General features: G+C 43.5%; 1 protein-coding gene across 2 annotated transcripts in view; it reads left to right on the forward strand.

The window, feature by feature from the left end:
- Nucleotides 1-12,180, forward strand: part of npr2 (natriuretic peptide receptor 2) — a 173,620-nt gene that overhangs the window by 25,532 nt on the left and 135,908 nt on the right. For both annotated transcript variants that reach the window (XM_033031408.1, XM_033031400.1), the window contains one exon: nucleotides 8,704-8,839. In XM_033031408.1, the coding sequence (XP_032887299.1) occupies nucleotides 8,704-8,839 (136 nt within the window). The remainder of the gene's footprint in view (nucleotides 1-8,703; nucleotides 8,840-12,180) is intronic.

The raw sequence follows: 12,180 nt of genomic DNA on the forward strand, positions 1-12,180 counted from the left end.
GCCGAAGGGCCTGTTTCTGTGCTGTATTTTTAAACTAAACACACATGATCACAGGAAAACACATAAATTCCACACAAATAGCACAGAGATCAGAATTGAACTTGGATCACTGGGGTTGTGAGGCACCAGCTCTATGAGCAGTGACACTGTACCACCCTGAATTATATTTCCTGAGTTTAAAAGACTGAAAGAGGACGTGAAAGAAACATTATATTTGACTGGGACTTTACAAGGCAGGGAGGGTGTTTTCATTTGGGGGAGTATCTAATACTTGGATTCTTTGTTTAAAAATGAAGGGCTGTCCATTTAAGACAGATAATGGAACATTTATTTTTCTCGGATTGGTCTAAAGACTTGAGACTCATTTTCTCAAAGTGTGGTGGAAGCAGCATATTTTTCCAGCAGAGATAGATAGATCAAGGGGTGAAAGATCACTCTGATGTTGAGGTTACAATCAGATCAACCTTAATCTTATTGAATGGCAGAGCAAGCTGAGGGACAGAGTTGACTACTCTAGTTCTTAATCCATATGTTCTCACAATAGTGACTACCCTTCAAAAGTATTTATTTCTGTGGAGTCCTTGCAGAGCAAAATCTACATTGCACAGCTCCACATCATTCAGAAGATAAGAACATACATAAGATGCTGTAGCTCTATCAATGATAAGGATGACTGCAGATGAGAAGAACCAATAACACTTGAGTTGATAACTCCCTGCCTTTGCAGCCAATACATTAATCAAAGTTTTGGAATGCTAAAGAATTTATAATATTTTTTGATAATGTTTCTGATGTGTTTGGGATTTTGTCCGTGCTAATCAAGTGCAAATTCAACAACAAAATATCGTGATTGCTGGAAATCTGACATCAACCAATGCTTTGGGAATACTCGGTCAGCATTTGTGGAGAGGGAAACAGAATTATTTGTTTCATATTGGCAATCTTTCATCACACCACCTAAGCTCTCATTACTGAGTTGTGAATTTGGATTCTTCCAAAATTGCCTAGTTTACAACTCACAGGAAAATTAAAATTAGGCTTCGATACAAGGCAATCATTTTAAATATACCAACCTCGATTATTTGTGAACAACACGTACTTCTGAGTAATTACTAGTTCCATCTTGGTTTATGAATTGTAAGTTTCTTTACCACTGGTCTAATGTGTCCAAGAATAATTTTTATGTGAAAAATAAAGGATATTACCTTTCCTCAAAACGGACATTTTAGTTGCTGAAATGCTGGTGTTTTTAAAGATCTGCAGAAATAGTCATTTCAGCCCACATTTCCATGCTGGCCTCTTTGCCCATCTACACAAATTCCATTTGCCCGCATTAGGACCAAATCCTTCTGTCTTTATTATTTTTCCACTATTTTGCCCATGGCCTCAGAATGCTGACTATTTTCCCATTGGAGGTTTAAAACTGATTTATACTCGATTAAACACGTTTTCAGCCAAATATACTGTATAAATATTGTAGTCTGGCCAGAATTCAGTGTTGATGTTTATGAAAACTGTATGGATGAGAATAAACTGAGTAATTTACAGCTTTGCTGACTAGCCCATAATTTACGCAAAGAAGACAAGCTGCTATTATAAAACATTGGATTTGCATACAATACAATCAATACAATCAGTTTTATTCGTCACTTGCACATAAGGTGCAAGTGAAATGAATTTGCCAGCAGCGGTACAATAAAAAAAGAACACACCAAAACTCAATAAAAATTTAACACAAACATCCACCGTTCAGCACTGTGGTGGAAGGCACAAAGTTTTGCCAGTCCTCCTCCATTTTCCCCCGTGGTCGGGACCTCAACCCTCCGCAGCCGCTGCTGCGAGCGTCCAGATGTACAGACAAGGTAAGTCCAAGTAAGTCCCGAATCAGTGCCTCCCCACCGGAGACCGCAGGGCTTCAAGTTGGTGTAGGCCGCATGCCGGTGGTGGAAGATCTAAAGTCCCCGCCGTGCTGCAGCCTGAAGCACTGCAGACCGCAGGGCCGGCGGTCAGAGGTCCTCGGCAAGGGACCCCGCTCAGGATGGTAAGTTCCCGCCGCGCCCGCGGTAGTAGTTGGCCGGCGGTCGGAGCTTCTTCTCCTCCTGGGTCCCCAACGAGTGATCCCAGGTCCAGGACGCCGCCAGCTGGAGCTCCGCAGACCGCGGCTTCAGACTGCCACGGGCCAGCGAACGGAGCGCTCCCCTCCGTCGACCCCCAGCGAGGGCTCGCCCGCTCCTCTACGAGAGTCCACGCTGCGCCCGCAGCTGAAGCCCCGGGCTCATCTCCGGGAAAGGCCGCACCAATCCTCGATGTTAAGCCACGGGGAGGCGACATGGAAAAAGTCGCCTCTGCATGGAGGAGGCAACCAAAACGGTTTCATCCTTACCCCCCCCCCCCACCACCTCCCACACAAGACACACAAAGACGCATTAAAAACATACATTTAAACACATAAAAAAACCAAAAAAAGTAGTAAAAACTAACACGCTGCTGGCAGGGCTGCCGATTTGCAGCGCCCCCACCGACCCTGTTTGCAATTAGCAGTGGAATTTTTAAGTGTAGTCGACCTAGAATGACGGGGACTGTGGGATGCACTGAAGAAATGCTGAAGAGATCCAGCTTCTGACCAACTCCTGAATTTGCAGCATGAATGTGAATGATCTTGTTAGTTTTGTCAGTGGGGATATCGGGATGTTGATCAGCATTTGATAAGGTCCCACATAGGAGATTAGTGGGCAAAATTATGGCACATAGTATTGGGTGCAGAGTGCTGACATGGATAGAGAAGTGGTTGGCAGACAGGAAACAAAGAGTAGGGATTAACGGGTCCCTTTCAGAATGGCAGGCAGTGACTAGTGAGGTACCGCAAGGCTCGGTGCTGGGACCGCAGCTATTTACAAAATACATCAATGATTTGGATGAAGGGATTCAAAGTAACATTAGCAAATTTGCAGATGACATAAAGCTGGTGGCTGAGTGAACTGTGAAGAGGATGCCATGAGAATGCAGGATGACTTGGACAGGTTGGGGGAGTGGGCAGATGCATGGCAGATTAAGTTTAATGCGGATAAATGTGAGGTTATCCACTTTGGTAGCAAAAACAGGAAGGCAGATTACGATCTAAATGGCGTCAAGTTGGGAAAAGGGGAAGTACAACGTGATCTGGGGGTCCTTATACATCTGTCTATGAAAGTAAGCATGCAGGTACAGCAGGCATTGAAGAGAGCGAATGGCTTGTTGGCCTTTATAACAAAAGGAATCAAATATAGGGGCAAAGAGGTCCTTCTGCAGTTGTACAGTGCCCTAGTGAGACCACACCTGGAGTATTGTGTACAGTTTTGGTCCCCTAATTTGAGGAAGGACATTCTTGCTATTGTGGGAGTGCAGCGTAGGTTTACAAGGTTCATTCCTGGGATGGCGAGACTGTCATATGCTGAGAGAATGGAGCGGCTGGGCTTGTACACTCTGGAGTTTAGAAGGATGAGAGGAGATCTCATTGAAACTTATAAGATTGTTAAGGGTTTGGACACGCTAGAGGCAGGAAACATGTTCCCGATGGTACACAAAATGCTATAGAAACTCAGCGGGTGCAGCAGCATCTATGGAGCGAAGGAAATAGGCAACGTTTCGGGCTGAAACCCTTCTTCAGACCCGAAACGTTGCCTATTTCCTTCGCTCCATAGATGCTGCTGCACCCGCTGAATTTCTCCAGCATTTTGTGTACCTTCGATTTTCCAGCATCTGCAGTTCCTTCTTGAACAACATGTTCCCGATGTTGGGGGAGTCCAGAACCAGGGGCCACAGTTTAAGAATAAGGAGTAAGCCATTTAGTAAGTAAGTAAGTAAGTTTTATTTATATAGCACGTTTTAAGTCAACTCGCATTGACACCAAAGTGTTTTACATAAAATAAATAATACGTTTCCATACAAACCATAGAAAAAGGTTAAAAAATATATATAAAATGGACACAACACATTATAGAGTTCAACACAAACATCCCCCCACAGCAGAATCAAAAATGTCCACTGTGGGGAAAGGCACCAGAAAGTTAAGTCCTCTTTCTCTGTGAAACACCGGAGGTCGGGGCCCATTTGTGGCCTTGCAGCCAGTCCGATAATTTTCAGGGCCCTCTTGCCGTGAAGATGGAATTTCGGCGTCGGGTGAAACATTCCTCAGCGGCTTGGAAATTCTGGAGCGGCTGCCTCCTCCCCGGAGACCGGGGCACTCGTAGTCCTCAGGCCGTGCCGGTTGGAGCTCCGACCCCCGCGAACTCGATCCCAGGCTCCGCGGCGCTCCAAATCCAGCGCCGCCCGCGGCCGGACGCCCACAGCCACAGCTCCGCGATGTTGAGAGTCGCCGGCCACAGCGCTCCGGAGCTTACCGCACGGCGACACGGTAAGGCATCGCCCGCTCCGTGTTGGTATCCCAGCGCTGCGCCGCCGCCGAAGCATTTAGATAGATGAGGAAACACTTTTTCTCACAGAGAGTGGTGAGTCTGTGGAATTATCTGCATCAGAGGCCAGTGGAGGCGGGTTCTCTGGATGCTTTCAAGAGAGAGCTAGATAGGGCTCTTAAAAATAGCGGTCATGGGATATGGGGAGAATGCAGGAACAGGATACTGATTGGGGATGATCAGCCATGATCACATTGAATGGCGGTGCTGGCTCGAAGGACCGAATGGCCTACTCCTGCACCTATAGTCTATTGTCTATTGCCTATTGATGTTAACATCAGGGGAAACTGTAAATATATAACTGTACAATGCTTGGCAAAGTTTTAGTTTAGTGTTTTGTCACCAAGGCACAGTGAAACGTTTTTGAAGAAAATATCCCTGAATCTGGAGGCGTGCGTTTTCACACTTCTGTACCCCTTGCCAGAGGGGAGAGGGGAGAAGGGGGAATGACCGGGGTGAAACCTCATAGTTTGTGACTTGCTTTATCAGACCTTCTCTTTATGCTTGTTTAGGTTCTGCTGCAAGCAGGCATAGGTTGCTTCATTACCCTGTGGATTGATTAGCAATGTTACAACATTTTGAGATTTTAAAAATCAAGTCTGCAATTTATCCCATCAGATAAAGCATAAAAAGAAGTTTAATTTGACACCTAATTCACTTTCATATCTTCAGTATTAAAAAAGGTTGTGGCCATATTCATAATCTGAAATTAGCATCTCGTTCCCTATTGCTTTTCCATTGACTTAACTCAAATGCTGTGATCGAGGACAGTCAAAAGCCCATAACTTTCTTAAAAATTAAGAGAACTGAATGAAATTTTCAGTTATTATAGATTGAAGCATTCTGAAACAAATATGTAACAATCTTACTTGGATGACCTGAATTAAAGCATATAATTAGTTAGTTACCTAATTGTAGCTAATTACAAAATTCAATTACTAGATCTAAACATCTATCCATTAAGAAATGTTTAACATTTTTAAATAGCCTAAGTGTCCAAATAACATTCACACAAGAATTCACAATATAACATGATTTTTAAATCTCATTGTCATGAATTTATAGGCCAAATGGAAGGAATTTAGTGTTTAATTCTCCTAAATTAATGGCCATTAATGGTCATCTTGTGAGTGGGTTTTTGTGGAACGCGATCGATTGAAAAGTTGAGGTTGGGGTGAATTTAAACCCCATATCGGCAGGAAAAACATTGCCGGTTCGTATATTTACATAATCACATTTTCGCTGATGAAATTTTGATTAAAGTAATCCTAAGAAGCAAGTTTATATGTAAAATAAACGACTTACCTTATGTTTTGTCCCGTACGTGAGATTCGTTCCATTGCCTGCGTTGACGGCGTTATAGAAGTCGCTTTTTATTTTACTCCAGCGCTGAAATTGTCCCGCGTTTTTTTTTTTAATTCTGAGAACGGCAGTCAGAACGATTATTCAGCATTAGGTAGTAGCCCGAGAAAGTATATCTCGGAGAGGCAGGAGAAAACGGCATTTTAATCCCGCCCCCCCCCTCAAAGGCGCCAAAGTTGCGCACACGGCCAGTGACAGAACTGCAGCGCCGCTGAAAGTAGGTTTTGTAACATACCTAAATGGATTTGAATGTTAGGCGATTGTCTCCAAATGTTCCTGTTCCTGAGTTTATAAAAAAAGAAAGGTCACTGCAGGAGTAGTTAGCACGCCTGTGCTTAGAATGCGATCCTCATGGGCCTGTCTCACTTTGGCGACTTTCTAGACCAGTACAGGAAACTCTGCACTCGCCACACGGTCGCCACATGTTCGCTGGTGGTCTCTGGTGAGTCTCCTTCATGGTCGCGAGTAGTCCCCACATTCTTGGAAGTCTTGGCCTCAGTATGGTCGCCGCAGGTTTTTCAACATGTTGAAAAAATGTCTGCGACCAAAGATTGATCGCCATGGAGATAATCGATAATCCTGTAGTCATAGGTGCAGTTGTAGTGGGGTCACCATGTAGTTATGGGTAGTCGAGGTAGCCGTAGGTAGTTTTAGTTAATCGCCTTTGCTGGCCATTTTCATTGGCTCATTGGGGGAAAAAACGCAAGCAGTAGTTTTCAGAACCAAGGATAACCAACCGTTAAATGTCCGCCGAACTTCACAGCTGTGTATCTCTGGCCTATTAAAAGTTGTCTGGCTTCTTAAAAGTTGTCTCCACTCCCTCTCCCCCCACCCCTCCCCCCCCTTCTCCCCCCACCCCTCCCCTCCCCTCTTTTAAAGGACTTACCGTACACTGTGCTAGCCGTCTTAATTACAGCGCCAACCTTCCTGTTCAGCGCGGTTTGTGTCTGTATCACCTTGGCTTTGCACCGTGTGAATTTCGTTTTTTTAAATAATTTTATTTATTAGAAGTACAGTACATTACAATAGTACAAGCCAAATACCTCTTATTACATTTATTGTACCACTTCATTTTTTAAGCTTTAAAAAGAAAGAGAAATAAAGAAAGTAAAGAAAGTGAGAGAAAGTCGTGATATTGAATTTCAGACAGTGCTCTGTGAATTTCAGACAGTGCTCTGCCCACTTGCCCTGGCCCCTGCCTTTGCGATGTGTGTGTGTGTGTGTGTGTTCCAATCTGACAGTCGCCGTTCCAGTTCCCGGTTTCTCGGGCGACAGTCGCCAGCAGTCCGCTGAAAAATCGCCTGAGTGGAACAGGCCCATAAGGAACTGTTGTCGTGTGTGTCCTTGGGCAGCAATGGGTGTGGCTTCAGACCCTACAATCTACTGTTGTTTTTCTGATGTTTAGCTATTCAGGTGGTTGAAGGTTCAAGTACTGCTCCAGAGACTAGAATGGAAACTGGAAAAAAGACGTTTGGCACTTGTCCTTATCAGTCAGGCACTCAGTACATGAGTTGAGACAACAAGGTGCAACTGTACAAGTCATGGTGAGACTACACTTGGAGTATTATGGGCATTCTGGTTACATTGCCATTAGAAGGATGTAATTAAGCTGGAAACGATGTGGAAAAGATTCTCAAATATGTCACTAGAACTGGAGGATGAGTTATAAGGGGAGCCTTGATTGGATAGCACTCTCTTCCCTGGAGCATGGGGGTTGAGGGGTGACCTGATGGAGATATCTAAAACCATGAAAGCTTAGATAAGTTCTCTGAAGAAGGGTCCCAACTGAAAACGACACCCATCCTTTTTTTCCAGAGATGCTGCCTGCCCTGCTAAGCTACTCCAGTTCCTGTCTATCTAGGGCTTAGATAAGGTTTGGAGGGATATTAGCCAAACATAGGTGGATGTGACTAAATCAAATTGACATTATAGTCGGCATGAAAAAAATCAGTCACATTGCCTGTTGGACACTTGCCTAGACAATAAAATACTCAATGGAAACCCAATGGCGTGGCCTCCACAGCCGACTGCGGCAGTGAATTACACAGATTCACCACCAGCTAACTAAAAGAATCCCTCCTCATCTCCTTTCTAAAGTTACGTCATTTTATTCTAAGGATATGCCCTCTGGTCCTAGAGTCTCCCACCAGTGAAAACATCCTCTCTACATCCACGTTATCCAGGCCGTGGTCGGTTTGGGGAAGTTGGACCACAGGGCCTGTTTCCATGCTGTCTGTCTCTTTGAAATTGACCACCCTCTGTGAGAATAAATTGCTGTTCACCTCGGCTTGAAATGACCACCCCATTATGTTGTAATTATATCCCCTTGTCAGAATATGTCTCAACAATAGAAACATCTCAAAGTCTACACTGTCGTGCCCCCTTGGGATCTTGCATGTTTCAATAAGATAATTCTGCAAAGAATACAGTTCCAACTCATTTAGTTATTTATGATATAACATGAATCGTAAAATATTGCTTCCCCCTACCCCACCAAAAAAAAATAATAACGTCTATTTGTGCGGCACGGTGGCGCAGCAGTAGAGTTGCTGCCTTACAGCGTGACCCGGGTTCGATCCTGACTATGGATGCTCTATGTATGAAGTTTGTACGTTCTCTCTCTGACTTGTGTGGGGTTGCTCAGGGAGCTCTGGTTTCCTCCCACACTCCAAAGATGTAAAGGCTTTTAGGCTAATTGGCTTGGTAAAATTGTAAATTGTCCCACATGTGTATGTAGGATAGTGTTGGTATTTGTGGATCGCTTGTCAGCGTGGACTCGACCTGTTTCCCCACACGATCTCTCAACTAAACTAAACTAACTTTTAATTCACTCATTTATATCTTATCTGAAGGTGTAGCTAAAACGACGTTTTCCATTTTTATTTTTCAGGTCAATTTTATTGCTGGTTGTTTTTATGATGGAATTTTGCTCTATGCTAAGGCTCTGAATGAGACACTAGCAGGAGGGGGATCCAAAAAAGATGGACTGTTAATCACCAGGAAGATGCTGGGTCAGCAGTTCCAAGGTATGTTTTAAGATCTATTATTGATGCTTCTTTTTGAAAACCTTCAGTTTGCCTTTCATTGCTGCCCATCACACTTGCTGATCATCAAAATTCATTGATGTAAAACATAAAGGTATATCTTTAAAATGTATTGAAGAATTCACATATTCAGTAAGTATATAACAACATTTTTGGTAACAATATAACCATGGACATAATGGTATTTTATTTATTCATTTTCTGACATCTTGGTATCCTTGGCAAGGGCAGCATTTAATGCCCATATCAAAACGCCTTCTGAAGTGGTGGCGAGCTGTTATCTTGACCTGCTGTAGTTTTCCTGGTGAAGATACTCCTACTGTTTCTCAAGGTTTGGACAGCGACTATGAAGGTCCAGTAATATACTTCCATATTAGAATATTGAATAACTTGGAGGGAAACCTGCAAGGAAAGCTATTGTTAAAGAAGGAACTGCAGATGCTGGAAAATCGAAAGTAGACAAAAATGCTGGAGAAACTCAGCGGGTGAGGCAGCATCTTTGGAGCGAAGGATATAGGCGACGTTTCGGGTCGAGACATTTGCTGATACTCTTGCTTTCTAGTTCTTAACCAACCATCTACTGCGGATCTATATTGATCTCAAATTCAATGTTCTTTTATTTATGTAATAATCTTTAATATCAAGTCTGATTTAATGTCAAACGTCTGAAGAAGGGTCTAGACCCGAAACGTTGCATATTTCCTTCGCTCCATAGATGCTGCCCCACCCGCTGAGTTTCTCCAGCATTTTTGTCTACCTGCAAGGAAACCTATGTAAGTTGGAGGAGGAAATGGGGTAAAATGCATTTCGACTTTCAATTTAAATTTACTGCAGTAAAATTGTAACCAGCATTAGCAACACAAAAAATTAAAAACAAAATGCAGTTTACTTCATTGCCTATTGGCAACCTATTGGCAAATCTGCAGTGTCACCTTTCTAAGGTCACTATATCTTTCCTGACTTTCAGTGCCCAGAATTGAAGCAGTGTGCCAGGTGGAAACTATCCAAGACAGTGCAGCTGAAGCATAACTTTGATGCCTATGTATTCCAGTCTCCTTGAGATGAATGGCAACATTCCATTTGGATGTATTATTCATCAGTGTGTAGCAATCTTTAATGATTTATACAAATGGACAATAAAATCAATTTATTCTTGTTATTTTAATTTTCTTCCCACTTACAGAATTTTACTATTTCTTCGATCCAAAGTGGGTTATTTTATACTTCCTTATGTTATTATTTTTCACAATTATGCTAACTTTGGAGAACAGTTATGTAGATGGGAGTTGGAAGTTACAAAATCACATGGTTAGGGGACATTGATGTGAATTGAAACAAATATCAGGAAATAAATAAAACTGCTGATTCGTTGCAGTATCTTTCACAGAACTTGCTTACTGGGTGTAAGTTAACACTGCACAATGGTATAACAAAGTCAAAGTCAAAGTAGCCTTTATTGTCATTCAGACCTTGTGGTCTGAACAAAATTTCGTTGCCTTGCAGTCCTACATATAGTAAAAAAATGACAAAAACACACAATAAACACAAATTAACATCCACCACAGTGAGTTGAATACTCCTCACTGTGATGGAAGGCAAAAGTCTTAAGTCTTTGTCTTTTCCCTTCTTATTCTCCCTCTGCGCCGAGGCGATCCAGGCTTTGGATGTTGTGACCCCGCCGGGTGATGGTAAGTAATATCAGTCCCGCGGCTGAATCCAAGCTCCGCAAACGGGCCGGTTCAACTCCGCGGCCCGGGGTGGTCGAAGCCACCCTCCAGTCCAGAGGACGCAGCTGTTGTCGCGGGAGCTCCGGAGAACAGGTCACCAACCTGCGAGTTCCCGACGATGTCGTCCACTGGGCCCGCGGCAGAGTCCACCGGGCCCGCGGCCGATCCTCCGAGGTCGGGTCGCCGCTGCCTCTGCCCACTCCGAGGTTGGGTCGCCGCTCCCGCTGCCCGCTCCGAGGTCGGTTTGCCGCTGCCGCTGCTGCTGCCCGCGGCACAGTAACTTGCACAATACAGAATCTGCAGTTTTGTTTGTTTCTTGACATTTGATTGAATTGACATCAATGTCCACTAACCATGTGATTTTGTAACTCACATCTACATAACTGTTCTCCAAAGTTGGCGTAATTTCGAAACCTGGATGTACACTATTCCTTCATCCAAATTATTGCATGTTGTGCTGCAAAGTAAGGATCCAGCACAATACTCTGCCAAATTTGCTGATACTCGACTTTCTAGTTCTTAACCAACCATCAACTGAGGATCTATATTTATCTCCAATTCAATGTTCGCTTATTGATGTAATAATCTTTAATGTCAAGCCTGAATAAATATCTTCCAATGCCTTTATAGAGAAATCCACGTTAACACATTTGGACAATAGACAACAGGTGCAGGAGTAGGCCATTCGGCCCTTCGAGCCAGCACCGCCATTCAATGTGATCATGGCTGATCATCCCAAATCAGTACCTCGTTCCTGCCTTCTCCCCATATCCCCTGACTCCGCTATTTTTAAGAGCCCTATCTAGTTCTCTCTTGAAAGCATCCAGATAACCTGTCTCCACCGCCCTCTGAGGCAGAGAATTCCACAGACTCACCACTCTCTGTGAGAAAAAGTGTTTCCTCATCTCCGTTCTAAATGGCTTACTCCTTATTCTTAAACTGTGGTCCCTGGTTCTGGACTCCCCCAACATCGGGAACATGTTTCCTGCCTCTAGCCTGTCTAAACCCTTAACAATCTTATATGTTTCAATGAGATCCCCTCTCATCTTTCTAAACTTCAGAGTGTACAAGCCCAGCTGCTCCATTCTCTCAGCATACGACAGTCCCGCCATCCCAGGAATTAACCTTGTAAACCTACGCTGCACTCCCTCAATAGCAAGAATGTCCTTCCTCAAATTAGGGGACCAAAACTGCACACAATACTCCAGGTGTGATCTCACTAGGGCTCTGTACAACTACAGAAGGACCTCTTTGCTCCTATATTTGATTCCTCTTGTTATCAAGGCCAACATGCCATTCTCTTTCTTCACTGCCTGTTGTACCTGCATGCTTACTTTCATGGACTGATGTACAAGGAAGTTGTACATCCCCTTTTCCCATTTAAATTGACATTCTAATGGCAACTTCAAAAAAATCAACATGATTTGCCAACTAATCCTTCCTTCCACAAATCCATGTTTGTTTGCTTTGATCAGCTCATTATATTCTTGTTAAAATATTCAATGAGCAGCCAATTTCTGAATCTAAAGAGTTTAGAAAAGTCTGACTAATATTATGCCAATTACTAATGATTCTTTTTATCATCAGGTCCATGCC

Source organism: Amblyraja radiata, chromosome 1 (assembly GCF_010909765.2).
Source record: "Amblyraja radiata isolate CabotCenter1 chromosome 1, sAmbRad1.1.pri, whole genome shotgun sequence".
NCBI lineage: Eukaryota > Metazoa > Chordata > Chondrichthyes > Rajiformes > Rajidae > Amblyraja > Amblyraja radiata.